General features: G+C 49.4%; 1 protein-coding gene across 1 annotated transcript in view; it reads left to right on the top strand.

Annotated features, from left to right (window-relative positions):
• The first annotated feature begins 1,237 nt into the window (after positions 1 to 1,237).
• GFRA4 (GDNF family receptor alpha 4) overlaps positions 1,238 to 18,406 on the top strand; it is a 103,715-nt gene continuing 86,546 nt past the window's right edge. The window contains exon 1 of the mRNA XM_039368368.1: positions 1,238 to 1,339. Coding sequence (XP_039224302.1) covers positions 1,300 to 1,339 — 40 coding nt within the window. The 5' untranslated portion in view covers positions 1,238 to 1,299. The remainder of the gene's footprint in view (positions 1,340 to 18,406) is intronic.

The raw sequence follows: 18,406 nt of genomic DNA, 5'->3' as shown, positions 1-18,406 counted from the left end.
GGAGGGAAGGAGAGGGAGGGAGGGAGGGAGGGAGAGGGAGACAGAGGGAGGGAGGAAGGGAGAGAAAGAGGGAGAGGGGAAGAGGGAGGGAGAGAGAGAGGGAGGGAGGGGGAGGGGAGAGAGAGAGGGAGGGAGAGAGAGAAAGAGAGAGGGGGAGGGGAGAGAGGGAGGGAAGGAGAGGGAGAGAGAGGGGGAGGAGGAGACGGAGGGGAGGGAGGGAGAAAGAGAGAGGGAGGCAGGGGGAGGGAGAGGGAGGGAGGGGGAGGGAGGGAGGAAGGGAGAGAGAGAGAAAGAGGGAGAGGGAGAGGGAGAAAGAGAGGGAGGGAGGGGGAGGAGGGAGGGGAGAGAGGGAGAGAAAGAGAATCTGGCTGATTGCCGCATCTATTCTGCGCGTCGGGGGGGGGGCGACCCTTTCCTGCTAAGTTTGGCAGCCACCGCGGGGGGGGGGCGCAAATTTGGGGCTGGGGGGGGAATCGTTCACTTGCGGGTCGGCCCGCGAGGCTCCTGGAGAGAAACTGCTCGGGTGGGGTGGCCGGAAAGGGGGCGGCGGGTGGCCAAAGACGTCAAGCCGCCCCCCACCCCCCTCCAGTCCCCTTCCCCATCTGCCTAGCCCTCTCCTTGGCCCGGGGGAAGCCTCCGAGAGGCGTCCCGGCGACCCACCAGCCGCTCCCTAAGCGGAGGAGGAGGAAGAGGAGGAGGAAGGCTGCTTCCACCCGCGGGCCGGCGGTCCCTTTAAGAGTCGCGTCTCCAGCCCTTCCCTTCCTCGCCCAGGCGAACGAGCGCAGGGAGGCGCGCCTGCGGAGACTTAGCGCGGACTGGCCGGGGGAAGGCAGGCAGGCAGGCACGTCTCTGCCAGTCGGGAGAAAAGAAAAAAAAACACCCCAGCCCGGCTTTGGCTCCTGCTTCCAAGCCGGGGAGGGGGCACCCCTAGGAGACCCCGACTGCCGCAGCTCTTCCCCCCCCCCCCCGCCGCGCACTTTGGCAGCAAGTTTCTCCCACCAGCCAAGCAAGGGAAGAGCGCAGACAGGGCGGCGAGAGGCTCGTTAGCCCCCTCGCTCGCCAGCCCACCTCGCCTGCCTGCCTGCCTGCCTGAGCCGGCAGCGATGCTTCCCCATCCGGAGGACCAAGCTCGGCTCCCGAGCGGCAGCAGCAGCAACGGCAGCCGCAGCAACCGCGGGGGCTTCCATTCGACCTGGCACTGAAGGAGGAGGAGGAGGAGGCGCAGAGCTCCGGATCGGATCCTTTCCCGGTCCTTATTTGTTTCGCGAGAGGGAAGGGCCGGGGGGAAGAAGCAGCAGAATGACGAGGATCGTGTACATTTTCACCCTGATCCTGACAGGTGAGCGAGCGAGCGAGCGAGCGAAGGGCTGCCGGCTCGGCGTTGGCAACCCTGCCTTCCCCCGGGCTGAAAAACCCGGCAGCTTTGGCGACGCGCCTTTAGGGCTTCGCCGCCCTGCTCTCCGCCAGCTGGGCAAGCGGCGAAGTTTCAGGGAGGACGGCCAGGTGGAGCCGGCTCGGCCGGGTGGCCTTTTGACCGGAGGGTCCGCGGCTCGTGGGAATTCGGCAGAGGCGGGGCTGCGGCGGCTCTCTGGGTGGCCTGAAGACCCGCGTGTAGGGCAGGGTCAGGCTTTTGAAAGCCCTCTTTCCCGACGCCGTCAGCTGCACGGATTTTTTTTCTTTCTTTCTTTCTTCTTCTGCTCCTTCCCCTGGGTGAATGCGTGTCAAGATGCTTGTCAGAACGCGCCCCGGATCCTGCCCCTAACCTTTGGACGCCCGGAGAAGCGAGGTCAGCGCGGTTTGGGAGGGGGAAAAAAAAGTCGATCTGGAAGTGATCCACAAAGCAGGCAGACTCGATCCTCTTTGCGACCAGCTGAACAGACTTATAGTGGCCCAGAAAAATCTGGGGCTCTCTGAGCCAAAGGCTGGCGTGTGTGTGTGTGTGTGTGTGTGTGTGTGTGTGTGTGTGTGTGTGTGTGTGTGTGTGTGTGTGTGTGTGTGTGTCACACACGTGTGTGTGTGTGTGTGTGTGTGTGTGCAGGTGTGTGCGTGTCAAATTGGAGCCCTAGGAGATGGGATTCCTTCAGCCTTTTAGCCCCAATCCTAAACTCCTTGGGATGGAAACGAAGTCCTTTTAAGGCTCCTCGTTCATTCCTGAGTCTGTCTCCTGGGAATTTGGGGTTTATTTATTGCTTTTATTTAATTTCTGCTTTTATTTTATTTATTTATTTTTTAAAGGTAAATCTCGCCCGCTTTCTGCCCGCTGGATTGCCAAGTTAGCGTGCTTGGGAGTCCTCAATTGTGTGGGTTGTGAGACAAGTCCATTGGATGGCTAGGGAGAACGAATTGTGTTGTCTTTTCCTAAACCTCCTTCCCAAATCACAACCCTGACAAAGGCTGAAGCCCAGGGAAAAAGGAAAGGGTTTTGTGTGTGTGTGTGTGTGTGTGTGTGTGTTGTTGTTGTTGTTGTTGTTTGAAGGGTGCACCTGTCTTCCAATGAGTAGTGGGTCTGTCTCTGCTTCCTCCTTCTTGGAAAATTCAAATGTGAGAACTGCCTGCCTTGAATCTTTGAAGACCTGTCCAGTTTCTTTTCCCTCTGTTGTTGTTGTTGTGTGTTTGTGTGTGTGCATTATTTTTGAATAATGCACAAAAGAAGAGAAACTGGAGAGGGAGAAGGAGAGAAAAGAGAGAAATTGGAGGGAGAAGGAGAAAAAGAGAAGGATGCAGGAAGCCAATTACGATACATTCGCCCGAACGGGTTTTCCAATATGTGGCGAGCAAGTGTGACACACCAGACCAGGGTTGTGGTAGGAAAGCAAGGGGAATAAAGTGGGCCTCAATAAGCAGAGTTTACTAAGAGGTTAAGGGAAGGATGGAAGGGCACACACACACCCCCTACTACGTGGTGAAGTCTGTTTGGAAATGGGTCGGGTTTTCGAGAAATAATCTGGATTATTTGTGTTGAACTATCCGGATTTCTTCGAGGTTTTTCAGTGGGGTTGTTTGCATGGGAGCTGACCGGCCCCATTGTGGCCTTGCCAATTCAGAACCAGTAACAGAGCTGGAATGAAGGCAGTGGATGATGGGATCTGGGAGTCTGGGATGGTCACTGAAATGGGGCCTCTCCAATTCAGGACCAGGAAGAGCTGGAATGAAGGCAGTGGATGATGGGACTTGGGAGCCTGGGATGGTCACCGAGATGGGGCCTCTCCAATTCAGAACCAGTAAGAGCTGGAATGAAGGCAGTGGATGATGGGATCTGGGATGGACACTGAGATGGGGCCTCTCCAATTCAGGACCAGGAAGAGCTGGAATGAAGGCAGTGGATGATGGGATCTGGGAGCCTGGCATGGTCACTGAGATGTGGCCTCTTCAATTCAAAAGCAGTAACAGCTGGAATGAAGGCAGAGGATGATGGGATCTGAGAGCCTGAGATGGACACTGAGATGGGGCCTCATCAATTCAGGACCAGTAAGAGCTATAATGAAGGTAGTGGATGATGGGATCTGGGAGCCTGAGATGGACACTGAGATGGTGCCTCTCCGATTTACGACCAGTAACAGAGATGGAATGAAGGCAGTGGATGATGGGATCTGGGAGCCTGGCATGGTCACTGTAATGTGGCCTCTCTGATCCAAACCAGTAACAGAGCTGGAATGAAGGCAGTGGATGATGGGGCCTGGGATGGTCACTGAGATATGGTTTGCATTCCAGAGAAGCATCTGTTAAGTTAGGGGAATCTATTGCACTGTAAGTCAGTGTTTTTCAATATCTGCCTTTTCATCCAATCATTGGGGGGATTATGGGATAGAGTTGAGATTCGAACTCGGGCTTTTCCCGGTCCAACAGTCCGACAAACATACACACACACACACACACACACACACACACAAACACACACAAACTTTGCATTAGAGCTTCTCTTGTACACATCCCCCAGTTTCATTGAAGCCCCTCCAGCCTGCTAAAGGAACGAGGATCTGGGGGAGGAGGTACCCGGACGACCACCTTGCGAGGTAGACCACCCTTACCCCCAACCAGCAGAGGAAACGATCCTGAGATGGAGGTTCGCCTCTTTCCCCCCGGCCTGGCGTCCTCCGACACCTTAGCCCACGACTCCCGTCCCCGCTCGGCTTGGGTGGGGACGATGGGAAATGTAGTCCGAGGCACACAGACCATCCCGGCTTGGGAGAAAAGGGGGGGGGCGCTAAAATGAGAATAGCAGCAAGCTCATTCGGTACAACGGATCGGGAGAGGAATTCGCGCCCGCCTTAATTTTAATTCAGTATAATAAGTCCGGTGAAAAATGTTTTTCGATCGCCTGGGGAACGGGAAATAAAATAATTTAAAAAACAAAAGCGCAGGCCCTATAGGCCGTCCTCGGCATACCACCATCACAACGGAGGCCGAAATTTTTGTCGCTAAGTGAGACGTTTCCTAAGTGAGCTTTTGCCCCACTTGACGACCTTGTCACGGTTCTTAAGCGAATCCCTGCCATTCTTAAGCAAGTCACACGGTCGTTAAGCGAATCCGGCTCCCCCCTGTTGACTTGGCTTGTCAGAAGGTCACAAAAGGGGGATCACGTGACACCCCCTGGGACACTGCGACCATCATAAATACGAATCAGTTGCCAAGTGTCCGAATTTTGATCACAGAACCCTGGGGAGGCTGCAACGGTCATAAGTGTGAAACATACTCCTGAGTCCCTTTTTTTCAGTGCTGTTGTAACTTGTTCTAGGGTTTCCTGAATGAGCAGGGGGTTGGACTAGATGACCTCCAAGGTCCCTTCCAACTTTATTATTATTATTATTATTATTATTATTATTATTATTATTATTATTATTAGCGGCGAATGTTAAAGGTCCCTTGCAACTTTATTATTATTATTATTATTATTATTATTATTACTATTATGGATCATCACACAGTCAGCCAGATGTTCAGACTGGATTTGGCATTTTGTCTACCTATCGAGTCCTTACCCAGGACCTGGGATAGGCAGATGTGGATGTTTGATGGTATCACAGATCTCGTCGCAGGATGGAAGCAGTTCCTAGTAAGGCCGCCTTTTGCAATTGACTAATAGCGAATTTGTCAATGCCAATGTGTTCAAGTGGTGCTCCAGTTGTTTTGGGATTGCACCCAAGACGCCTATGACTATTGGTATCACCCTTGCTTGCTTTTGCCACAGTCTTTCTATTTCTATTTGTAGGTCTTTGTATTTTGTTATCTTCTCCAGTTCTTTCTCGTCTATTCTGCTATCTCCAGGCACTGCCACATCCACTATCCAGACTTTTTTGTCTTTCTTATCGACAATTGTTAAGTCTGGGGTGTTATGTTGCAGGTGCTTGTCTGTTTGAATTCTGAAGTCCCAGAGCAGTTTAATTTTATCATTTTCTATGACTTTCTCTATTTTATGATCCCACCAGTTTTTGCTTACAGGCAAATGATACTTTTTGCAGATCTTCCAATGCACCATTGTTGCTACTTTGTCATGCTGCTGCTATTATTATTATTATTATTATTATTATTATTATTATTATTATTAGCGGCGAATGTTACTCCTGGTTGCCAGTTACGTAAGCCCCAATTAGATCTAATCCTGTTTCGCTTTCCGATCCGCTAGGAAAATACAGACTCACGATTGCAAACAGAGCCCCCAACTTTTGTCGCTAAGTGAGACCGTGGTTAAGTGAGCTTTGTCCCCTATTATCACCTTTCCTACCGCCGTTGCTAAGCGAAACACTGCCGTTGTTAACTTAGTCATGCGGTCGTTAAGGGAACTGGGCTACGCCCTTGACTTGGCTCGTCAGAAAGTCGAAAAAGGGGATCGTGTGACGCCTGGGGACGCTGTGACTGTCGTAAATACGAACCGGTTGCCCAGCCTCTGAATTTTGATCACGTGACCGTGCGGATGCTGCAACGGTCGTAAGTGTGGAAAACGGTCATTAAGCGGCTTTTTTCGGTGATGTTGTAAGTTTGAACGGTCCCCAAAAGGACTGTTGTCAATCCAGGTTTGCCTGTATAGGAAAAAAATACATTCTGTAGCAGTTTGACGCCATCTCAGCCAATTTAAGGGGTGGACTTCAATTCCCAGAATTCCCCAGCCAGCCTTGCTGGCTGGGGAATTCTGGGAGTTGAAGTCCACTCCCCTTGAAGTCTGTATAATTCTGTATATAATTCAAGAATGTAGTCAACGCAGGACCTGGGAGTGACCCGCTGAGATTGAAAAGCAGGAAGAGGGGCTTAGAAACGGGGTGTGATTGTTCAGAGTTGTGATTTGTCGGTGTTGTGATGCAGACGCTCACCAACTGAGGGCATCAGAGATATTCCGATCGGCCCTTCCACAGCTCTTAAGCCTCTGAATAGCAGCACTTAAACTGAGATTTCGCCCAGTTTGGGAATTCTGCAAAGGAGGATTATACCAGCCGCATTCGGAAGGCTTGGCCTGCAAAGTTAGGCCTGGCAGAACCCACGAAGCCAAACTGGGGTTGATTGTGGTTTATAAGAGCGTTCGGTAGCCAGGTTTCGTGGTGGGTAAAACATGACCGATGGCTTAGCCGACGGCGGTGCAAAGCTGAAGATGGTGATTTGTTTCATAAGCCATGGGGAAAGCAAACCATCATGGCTTGCAGTGGCTGTGCTCAGCAGAGTGTCAGGAGAGACTGTGTCTTTCTTTTCCTTCCTTCTTTCTTTCCTTCCTTGCTTCCGTTCTGCTCTTTTCTTTCTTTTTCCCTTCTCTTTCTTTCTTTCTTTCTTTCTTTCTTTCTTTCTTTCTTTCTTTCTTTCTTTCTTTCTTTCCTTTCTTCCTTCCCTCCCTTTTTCGTTTTTTCCTTCCTTCTTCCCTTTCTTTCTTTTTTTTCTTTCTCTTTCTTTCCTTCCTTCTTTCTTTCTTTCTTTCTTTCTCTTTCTTTCCTTCCTTCCTTCCTTCCTTCCTTCCTTCCTTCCCTTTCTCTTTCCTTCCTTCCTTTCCTTTCTCTTTCCTTCTTCCCTTCCTCTTTTTTCTTTCTTTCTTTTTTTCTTTCTTTCTTTCTTTCTTTCTTTCTTTCTTTCTTTCTTTCTCTCTTCTCCCTCCCTCCCTCCCTCCCTCCCTTCCTTCATTATGCCATCCATCTGCCCTACAAGATGACTCTGGGTGGCTAATGTTTGTTATTATTTGTATATACAGAGAGTCCTTGACTTACGACCACAATTGATCTCAAAATTTCTGTCATTGAGTATTGCCCTATTTTACGGCCTTTCTGCCCACCGTTGTTAAGTGAATTGCTGCAGTTAAGTTAGTAACACGGTTGCTAAGTGAATCGGGCTTCTCCCCATTGAATTTGCTCATCATAAGATTGAAAAAGGGGGTCACGTGACACCTCCAGGACGCTGCAAACAGTCATAAATACAAGTCAGTTGCCAAGAGTCTGAATTTTGACCCTGGGGATGTTGCAACGGTCATAAGTGTGAAAAATGGTCATAAGTCCTTTTTTTCAGTGCTGCTGCAATTTTGGTCACTAAATGAACAGTTGTAAGTAGAGGATTACCTGTATTATTCAATATATCCATTATGCAATTAACCACAATAATCGTAAACTTTCCTTCCCTTGGCGTTTCATGTTTTGTTTCTTTCGCTCAGCCTCCCAAATAGTACGGTATATTTTATGACTGCATTCACACAACCTGTTTAACCTGGTTACTGAGTTAGCCTGTTTTTTGAGGGGTGGCAAAAATTCTAAACCGTTAATAAATCGATCAGATGGTGCTCTTGCAAGAAGCTAAGCTGCGCTCGCACCATCTAACCAAGGATAGTGTGTTATGTTGAGTTGGTCTTTAGCAGACCTGGTTATGCCAGGGTGGTCGATGCCTGCGCTAGGCAGAGGGTGGTGGCCTAGATTAGGAGGGGGGAGACAGTGAGAATCCTTGAGTCAGCATGGGGAATTATGGCTCCTTCTCCTCCACCGTTCCCCCATTTTGGCTCAGGAATTGTGGGAGTTGAAGTCCACAAGTCATGATGGGGCCACCGTTCCCCATGCTGGCTTAGGAATTCTGGGAATTGAAGTCCACAGGTCATATAGGGGCCACTGTTCCCTATGCTAGCTCAGGAATTCTGGGAGTTGATGTCCAAGGTCATAAAGGGGCCATAGTTCCCCATGCTGGCCTAGGAATTCTGGGAGTTGAAGTCCACAGGTCATAAAGGGGCCAGAATTCCCCATGCTGGCTCAGGAATTCTGGGAGTTGAAGTCCACAGGTCATAAAGGGGCCAGAATTCCCCACCTCTGGGCTAGATGATCTCCAAGACCCCTTTCCATTTTTACATTCTGCCATGGTGTGAACCTAGCCAACGCTGAGGGCTCTTTAAGGGAAGAAAAAAATAACCAAGTTTGTTTCCCCTGGCATAAGGGGGAAATTATTTGGAGATAAAAAGACCTCAAAGCTCTTGCCTGTGGCTGAATTGCAGTCATCAAGACAGACTCTAGTGCACCATCTTGCAATACACACACACACACACACACACACACACACACACACACACACCCGTTAGTCCTCTTCAGCCTTCAGTCTGGAGAGTGGCTGCTTTGTCTTGACAATTCAATCAGGGCTGCAGATCATCCTGACATGCCTTCCGCATTAAGCTTCGATTTATTATGGATGCCCATTTGGGGAATGGGCTGCAGGAGTCCTCCGACAGAGAGGGAGGGAGGGAGGGGACGGGACGGAGGGCTGGATTTCCTTATTTATTGACTCATTCATTGAATTTGCAGAGCTGCCGTCTCAATTCAGGGACCTGGTCAGCCGCACAGAGGGAAGGACTGAATAAATAATGCTTTAAGGAGTTGTAATGGAAGGAAGGAAGGAAGGAAGGAAGGAAGGAAGGAAGGAAGGAAGGAAGGAGAGGGGAGAAGGGAAGGAAGGAAGGAGGGAAGGAAGGAAGGAAGGGGGAGAGACAGGAAGGAAAGAAGGAAGGCGAAAGGGAAAGAGGGAAGGAAAGGAAAAGAAAAGGAAGAAAGGAAGGGAGAAGAAAAAGGAAAGAGAACAAAAAAGGGAAGGGAAAGGAAAGGGAGGGGAAAGAAGGAGGGAGGGAAGGAACTGGAGAGGAAGGGAAGGAAGGAAGGAAGGAAGGAAGGAAGGAAGAAGAGGGGAGAGGGAGAGGGGAAGGGAGAGGAGAGAGACAGGAAGGAAAGAAGGAAGGAAAGAAAGAAGGCAGGAGAAGGGAGAGACGGAAGGAAAAGAAAAAAGGAAGAAAGGAAGGAAGGGAATGCAGGAGAAGAAAAAGGAAAGAACAAAAAAGGAAAGGGAAAGGAAAGGTCGGGGAAAGAAGGAAGGAAGAAAGGAAGGGAGAGACAGGAAGGAAAGGAAGGGAGGGAGGGAGAGAGGGAGGAAGGAAGGAAGAAGAGAGACAGGAAGGAAGAGAGAGGAAGGGAAGGAAGAAAGAAAGGAGAGAGGAGAGATAGAAATGGAGGGAGGGAGGAGGGAAGGAAGGAAGGAAGGAAGGAAGGAAGGAAGGAAGGAAGGAAGGAAGGAAGGAAAATGAAAGGAATTAATTCTTGGGAGGTGGGCCTGGAGGGGCTGAATTCCCAGCCCCTTACCCTCTGCCTACCTCCCCCCACTCAAGGGAAGGGAAGACTTCCTCTTCAGATCTAACAAGGACTGTGTCTGTCACTCTTATCACACGCCTGACAGACACCTGTCACTGAGGGGCTGGACAAAAGGAGCATCTGGGTGAACTCCAGAGGAAGTCAACAGCTGGGGAAACATTTGCCTGCCTCCTGCCAGCTGTTGACATTCGGTCAATGTTATAAAACACAGAGCTGAAACAATATCCTTCCCAGATCTCCGACTGGCTCCACCAGACAAAATTGTTCAATTTACAATTCTTTCCCTTTGGCCCCTTTAAGATGGGTGGATGTCAACTCCCAGAATTCCCCCAACCAGCATCCGGGCTGAGGAATTCTGGGAGTTGAAATCTGCACCTGTTAAGACATGCTGGCTGGGGGATTCTGGGAACTGAAGTCCACCCCTCTTAAAGCATGCTGGCTGGGGAATTGTAGGAGCTGATGTCAGCCCCTCTTAAAGCATGCTGGCTGGGGGATTCTGGGAGCTGAAGTCCACTCACTTTAAAGCACATTGACTGGGGGGATTCTGGGAACCGAAGCCCACTTTAAAGTGTAGAACCATGGATCTAAAGTGGCCTGTTCCATTCTTAAATCGTTTTTACCATTAGAATACACTGTGGGGGGGGGGGACCATTTCTTCCTTGCAATTTAATCCCATCGCCCCTTTTTCTGTCTTCTGGAGCCATCCTCCATCCTTTCTGCCTCTTCAGATAGCCCCCCCCCCAAATCATGTCTCCTGATGCCTCCAGCCCATCTTCCTATATTTTTCCTGCCAGCGTTCTTAACTGCATTTTCTCTCTCCTGGAAAACACTCCCCTTGGCCCGCAGCCTTCCGTTAAAACGCCCCACTTTTAGACATCTTAGCGTTTCTCCCACCCAGACCATGAAATTAACCAATATGTTCATGCCCAAACTGGGGAGACCATCAGGCACATCCACATCCACAGAGTTAGTCTAGGGCAGCGGTTCTCAACCTGTGGGTCGGGACCCCATTTGGGGTCGAACGACCATTTCACGGGGGTCGCCAAACAACGCAGTCCGCCATTTTTTCCCCCTTTTCCTTAGCTGTGCTACTCCCTTTTATTCTATTGGCTTTTGAAAGCCAATAGAATAGACTCTCATGAATAGAGTCTAATTCTATTGGCTTTCAAAAGCCAATAGGAATTGTCCAGGCTGTCTCTGCCCTGCTGAGCCCGCCAAAAGCCTGCTGAGTTGAGTAGCCCTCGACTTACGATCGGTTGAGTAGTCCTCGACTTACGACCTTTCATTAAAAAGGTCTAGGGAGGTCGCGGGAAGATTTGAACTCAAGACTTCTTGGTACCCTGCGCTGTCTCTGTAGGTCACTTGGTAAGCCTTGCTCTCATGCTTTGCCTGCCTTTTTAATTTACTTTATTTTATTATTTATTTTATTTCATCCTGCCTTTTGCCAATAACTCGAGGCAGTGAATGTATCTGATACTCCTTCCTCATCCTCTTTTCCTACAGCAACAACCTTGTGAAGTGGGTTGGGCAAAGAGACAGAGGGACTGGTCCAAAGTCACCCAGCCGGCTTCCATGCCTAAGGCGGAACTAGAACTCACCGTCTCCTGGCGATTGGCCCAAAGTCACCCAGCCGCCTTTCATAAAGCAGAACTAGAACTCACCGTCTCCTGGCGATTGGCCCAAAGTCACCCAGCCGCCTTTCATAAAACTGAACTAGAACTCACCATCTCCTGGTGATTTTCCCAAAGTCACCAGCCAGCTTTCATGCCTAAGGCGGAACTAGAACTCACCGTCTCCTGGCGATTGACCCAAAGTCGCCCAGGCAGCTTTCATGCCTAAGGCAGAACTAGAACTCACCGCCTCCTGGCGATTGGCCCAAAGTCAGCCAGCCGCCTTTCATAAAGCAGAACTAGAACTCACCGTCTCCTGGCGATTGGCCCAAAGTCACCCAGCCAGTTTCACGCCTAAGGCAGAACTAGAACTCACCCTCGCCTGGCGATTGACCCAAAATCACCCAGCCGCCTTAGGTGGTACTAGAACTCACCATCTCCTGATGATTGGCCCAAAGTCACCAGCCGGCTTTCATGCCTAAGGCAGAACTAGAACTCACAATCTCCTGGCGATTGTCCCAAAGTCACCCAGCCGCCTTTCATAAAGCTGAACTAGAACTCACCATCTCCTGGCGATTGGCCCAAAGTCACTCAGGCAGCTCTCATGCCTAAGGCGGAACTAGAACTCACTATCTCCTGGTGATTGGCCCAAAGTCACCCCCTTGGCTTTCATGCCTAATTTACAAATAGCAATAGCCCTTAAACTTATCTACCGCTTCACGATGCTTTACAGCCCTCTCTAAGCAGTTTACACAGTCAGCCTATTTGTCCCCAACAATCCGGGTCCTCATTTTACCGACCTCGGAAGGACGAAAGGCTGAGCCGACCTTGAGCCGGGCGAGAATCCAAACTGCTGGCAGTGGGCAGAGAGTCAGCCTGCAATCCTGCGTTCCGACTACGGTTCTAGAACTCGCTGACTCCTGGTTTTCCAACCTGACGCATTCGCCACCAAGCCAGATTATTAGCACTGTTGAATTATCCCGTCGTTCTTCCTTCTCTTTCCCAAAAAGAAGAGCCCCTACCCAATCTCCTTTCAGTTCTCCTCCCAGCCCCTCCTCTCCCCCCCCAGACACCCCCCCCCCCAAAAAAAATCCTCTTTTCTCCATCACAGCTTCTGCCTCCCCCAGGCAGTCCTTCGTTACCCACCATCAGCCTGGAGCTACACCGGTGTTTCCCAAACTTGACCATTTTAAGGCATGTGGACTTCAAATGGCTGTGGAATTCTGGGAGTTGAAGTCCACATGCCTTAAAATGGTCAAGTTTGGGAAACACTGAGCTACACCATCCATCTTTCTCAAAACCTTGGGGGATGCCGGTTGCTATAAAGCGGCTATAAACAGACCTCCATTTTATCCTTGATTTATCGAGAGCAGCTGGTGGGGGTCTCTGACAGCCAAGTGCCCACCCTGCCTCCCTCGTTTTTTGGGGGGGTCAATAGGTTGAAGCTCATCCTTCTTGACCATCAAGGGTGCTCGTGCGTCCGAAGATGGGCCTGTGGTGGGCTCACGCAGAAGTCCTTCTCTTTAAAAACAACCTGTCTGGTTTTCTCACTGCCCAAAGAATGGAAAATGCAGGAGGGGGGGGGTCAATAATCCAGACTCACCCCCTTGCCAGGTTTTAGGTTCTCAAATTCCTCCCCCCCACCCCCCAGAAAAAAACTGCACAACGTTTGGGCTCTCCAGTGGCTTGGACCGGTCTTTCCGCTCCATAAATATCGATAGAATAAGAGAGCTGGGAGGGATCCTGGAGGTCTTCCAGTCCAACCCCCCTGCCCCGCCCATGTAGGAGACCCTGTGCCATTTCAGACAAGTGGTTGTCCCAGCTGGTGTTGAAAGCCTCCGGTGATGGAGCACCCCACAACTTCTGGTGGCAAGCCGTTCCACTGGTTAATCACGGTCAGGAAATTTCTGCTTCGTTCCGGGGGGCTTCTCTCCTGGATGAGTTTCCATCCGTTGGTTGGATTCACGTTTTCCCGAAGTTATGATTTCGGCTCAGGCAGAGCTTGGCCAGGTTGAAGAGGCGTGGAGGAGGAGGAGGAGGAGGAGGGGGGAGGGAGGGAAGAAGGAGGAAGAGGAGAAGGAGAAAGGGAAGGAGGAGAAGGCAGGGAGGGAGGGAGGGAGGGAGGGAGGGAGGAGAAGGAAGAAAAGGAAAAGGAGAGAGGGAGGGAGGAGAAGGAAAGGAGGGAGGGAGGGAGGAGGAGGAGGAAGAGGAGAAGGAGAGAGGGAAGGAGGAGAAGGAAAGGAGGGAGGGAGGAGGAAGAGGAGAAGGAGAGAGGGAGGGAGGAGAAGGAAAGGAGGGAGGGAGGAGGAAGAGGAGAAGGAGAGAGGGAGGGAGGAGGAAGAAGAGGAAGGGATGGAGGGAGGAGGAGGAGGCGGACAAAGGAGAAGGGAGGAGGAAGAGGAAAAGAGGAGGGGGAGGAAGAGGAGGAAGAAAAGGAGGAGGAAAAAGGAGGAAGAGGAGGAAGAGGGGGGAGGGGATTGGAATGTCACGGAGGAGGGAGCCATCAGCCCTGCCAACTGATCCCATCAAAGCCAACATCAAACGCTGTTCCAAGCATGCCAGATGCCGCTTGTGTAAATTTAAGGACGGAAATTGTCAATTATCTCATTAACAGCTGTAGTCAAACTGCTCCGACCGAGCGTAAACCCAGCCTTGATGGGCTTGGAAAAACTGCCCATTGGAGTTGATGTCGGAAAATTCCCGCTTTATGGCTAGCCAAAACCGCCCGGACCATATGCCTCCCTCCCTCCTTCCTTCTTTACTCACTCACTCCATAGACCTTCCTTCCTCCCTCCCTCCCTCCCTCCCTCCCTCCCTCCCTCCTTCTTTAATTCACTCACTCACTCCGTAGCCCGCCCTTCCTTCCTCCCTCCCTCCCTCCCTCCCTCCCTCCCTCCCTTCCCTTCCTTCCTTCCTTCCTTCCTTCCTTCCTTCCTTCCTTCCTTCCTTCCTTCCTTCCTTCCAAGATTCCATTCTGTTTTTTAATCCCAAAGTTCACAATTATTAAAATTAATGTGGCAAAGGGGATGCCAACGTTACTTCTGTCCAGACTGGGGCGTCTCCCAACTTGGGCCTTTTAAGACTTGTGGACTTCAACTCCCAGAATTCTGCAGCCAGCCATTGCTACCTGGGGGAATTCTGGGAATTGAAGGTCATTCATCTTAAAGTTGCCAAGATGGAGAAACTCTAGATGACATTTCAGTCAAAAGGGTACAGTGACACACTGCCTCCGTCAACTTGCCTGTTTACACATACACACACACACACACACACACACACAAACACATGCACACAATCTGCAGAAGCCATTCTGGTGTTTCTACGCAAAGAGACGCTTCGATATAGGACACCGTTTCTCCATCTTGACCCCTTAAAGATGAGTGGACTTCAACTCCCAGAATCCTCCAATCAGGCCAGGGAATTCTGGGAATTGAAGTCCACCCATCTTAAAGTTTGCCTTCAAGAAAAGCCGTCCTCAGTCCCTTTTTTTTTTCAGGACCGTCGTAACTTTGAACGGTCGGTAAGCGGACTGCTGTCAGAGGAGGCCCCCTTTCTTTCGAGTTTTCCCAAAAAAAGGAAACACGAGAAGGGAATCTTTTGCCCGTCTCTTCCCGCTTTTAAGCTGCCAGGAGCGTTGCACAACGAGATCTATCCATCTATAACAGTGGTTCTCAACCTGTGGGTCGGGACCCCATTTGGGGTCGAACGCCCATTTCACGGGGGTCGCCAAACAACGCAGTCCGCCATTTTTCCCCCCCCCCTTTTCCTTAGCTGTGCTACTCCCTTTTATTCTATTGGCTTTTGAAAGCCAATAGAATAGACTCTCTTGAATAGAGTCTAATTCTATTGGCTTTCAAAAGCCAATAGGAATTGTCCAGGCTGTCTCTGCCCTGCTGAGCCCGCCAAAAGTCCCCTTCTGCAAACGGTGCTGCACCAGTTGAGTAGTCCTCGACTTACGACCGGTTGGAGGTCGCGGCATTAAAAAGGTTGAGAACCCCTGCAATAGAGGGAGTAGCACAGCTCATGCAAAAGTTGAAAAAATACCATCAAAAAAAGGTGCCGGAACGCCGTTCTGAGCGTTCTATGAGAAAAAAAAAAAAAGCCCTGCAGATTACGGTAGTCTTCAAATATCGAAAAGGAGGACATGAAGGAGGACACTTTTCGAGGGAGGACAGAACTCACAAAAGGAGGACCGTCCCCCCTAAAGAAGGACAGTTGGTCACCTTATCCCTCTATCTGTTTGCCAAGGTTTCCTATTTTAATCTCTCATTTAATAAGGAAAAAAAAAACGGAGGGAGCCCTTTTTTTATTGATTGTATTCTTGGAACGTCACCCCGCTTTGCTTTTGTGCTCTTTTCTCATTCTTATTATTCGGAGAAAATGCTGCTTTAAAAATATGCATTTATTTAACTTGCTCGCTTTCTCTCTTTCTCTGGGCTGATTTGATTTGTTCTAGTCCAAGTCGTATTTTTAATTTACATACTTAATGCAAAATTGGCTTGCTTTTTTTTGCTTCTCTCCGAAGAGGGAAAAAATACTTTTTTTAAAAAAAAAAAAAAGTGAAATGGAAAACACACAAAGAGCCGGTTTATCTTGCTTTTTATGTAAATTGGTACCTTGCACCCTACAAATTGTGTCTATAAAACACAAGGATACAGGTAGCCTTCAATCTATGACCGCAAAATTCCTGTTAAGTAAGCTTTGCCCCATTTTACAACTTTTCTTCCCTCTGTCGTTAAGTGAGTCACTGCAGCTGTTAACTTAGTCGCACGGCCACTAAGCGAACCCCCGCTTCCCCACTGACGTTGGCTGGTCACAAGCTCGCAAAAGGGGATCGTCACGTGACCCCGGGGGCACCTCTGCGACCGTCATAAGTACGAGTCAGTCGCTGAGCATCTCAGTTTGGATCCTGTGACCACAGGGAGGCTGCCACGGTCGTAAGCGTGAAAAATGGCCTCAAGTCGCTTTTTCCCCGCTGTCGTCGTAAGGTTAAGCGGTCGCTAACTGAAGCGTTGTAAGTTGAGGACTGCCTGTTGCGGGATCGATGGATCTCATAAGCGACCTACTGTTGGATTGGAGTGATGCTGGGTGGCCGGGCTGTTTTTGCAAGTGTGTCTTTTTCGAAGCAAGTTTCTAGTCCTCAGTTTTTCGACCAAACAGTCAAATCATTGGGACGCTGCTGGCCTAATTGAACAGTTCTCGAGAATCCCAACTGAAGCGCTGTAGGAATGTCTTGGAGGAATGTCCATCTGGCTAAAGAAAAATTTAAAAAAACCATCCCTGCAGTGCGGGTTACATTGGCATCACTGAGTCAAAGCCTGTGGCTTGACCTTTGACCTGAGTCTGAGTGTGCCTTTCTGGTATTCTGAGGGTGGTGGGTTAATCCTATTATATCCCAAGGGTCATATCCTGCTTCCCTGGGGCTGTGGCTAATGGCTTACTTCCTGTGTTGGGTTTTTTGGGTGTGAGGGGTTGCTGGTTCTAATCCTATCACTCTGCTATTTCTAGCTTGTTAGTTTTGCTGCAGGGGATTTTAAAATATTTGGTCTTGAATGGGCTTCTGCCTGGTGGTAATTGCTCGTGAGTGGGGCTGAATGGGATTATCAAAACTGCATTTATAAAAAGTGGTTTCCTGAGTTTCTACTGGGGGCTATTAAGGAAAACTGGGCTTGCTTTTCTGCCTTTAAGATCCTTTGGGGAAATAGAATATTCTGCCTTTTAATATTCCCAAGATACTTCTTTCTCTCAGCGGGGTGGCTTCCTCCCGCAATGATGATAGAATAGAACAGAACAGAACAGAACAGAACAGAATAGAATAGAATAGGAATCTAGAATAGAATAGAACAGAATAGAATAGAAAACAGAACAGAACAGAATAGGAATAGAACAGAAAGGAATGGAATGGAATTACAGAATAGAATAGAATAGAATAGAATAGAATAGAATAGAATAGAAATAACAATGGGAAAGAATTAGAATAAAATAGAAATAACAATAGGAAAGAATTAGAATAGAATAGAATAGAATAGAATAGAATAGAATAGAATAGAATATGGAAGGGACCTTGGAGGTCTTCTAGTCCAGCCCCCCTGCTTAAGCAGGAGAACCTACATCATTTCAGGCAAGTGACTATCTAATCTCTTCTTAAAAACCTCCAGTGATGGAGCGCCCACAATTTCTGGTGGCAAGCTGTTCCACTGGTTAACTGTCCTCACTGTCAGGAAGTTTCTCCTTAATTCCGGGTTGCTTCTCTCCTTGATCAGCTTCCATCCAATGTTTCTCGTCCTGCCCTCTGGTGCTTTGGGGAACAACCTGACCCCCCTCTGCCTTGTGGCAGCCCCTCAGATCCTGGAAGACTGCTATCATGTCTCCCCTATTTCTTCTTTTGTCCTTGCTGTTCTCTGAGCTGGGTGATTTTGTTGCCGACATCTCACGACCCAACCAGGCAACAGACTCAGTGCTAGAAGGAGTGCAGTTCTCTCTGGCTTTCTCTCAGCGTTGGTGACAATGTGCTCAGCAGTTCCTTGATTGGGCTGTTGTTTTCCGCTTGATGGTTTGTCTGGTATTAATCCTGGCTTATCTGGGTTTTGAATACTGGCTAGAAGGTGTCACGGTCTTTTAGCTTTTTGTCTGTCTCTTTGGAATGGGATGTGGGTGTTATTTATTCCATAAGGGTAAAGAGGATGTGCTAATTTTGTCTTGAAGCCTTCTGATCCCACGGAAAGCTATGAGCGACCAGTTTTTTCAATGGGATCACCTGTTGGTGTAAATACTTGGGGTGGGGTGGTTTTTTTGGTCTCTTTCTATGTCCCATTCAAGTTGTTAGAATGATCATTATTTCTCAACCTCGGATAGTTTCAAATATGTGGACTTCAACTCCCAGAATTCCCCAGCCAGCCTTGCATCCTAAGCTTGCCGGCTGAGGAATTCTGGGAGTTGGTCTTAAAGCATGCTGACTGGGGAATTCTGGGAGTTGAAATCCATCCATCTTAAATTTTGCTGGCAGGGGAATTCTGGGAGTTGAAGTCCACACGTCCTAAAGCTTCCTAGCTGAGGAATTCTGGGAACTGAAGTCCACACATCTTAAAGGTTGCCTACCTCTGGCCTAGGCCTAGGCCGCTTTATGACTCGTGGACTTCAACTCCCAGAATTCCTGAGCCAGCATGGCTCAGCTTGAAAACCTCTCCCTTTCCCCTCAGCATGGCTGGCTCAGGAATT

This window comes from Crotalus tigris, unplaced genomic scaffold (genome assembly GCF_016545835.1).
Source record: "Crotalus tigris isolate CLP2741 ecotype Arizona unplaced genomic scaffold, ASM1654583v1 scf7180000020772.1195989, whole genome shotgun sequence".
Classification (NCBI taxonomy): domain Eukaryota; kingdom Metazoa; phylum Chordata; class Lepidosauria; order Squamata; family Viperidae; genus Crotalus; species Crotalus tigris.
The sequence above is the reverse complement of the archived record's forward strand: the minus strand, read 5'-3'. Positions and strand labels throughout refer to the sequence as shown.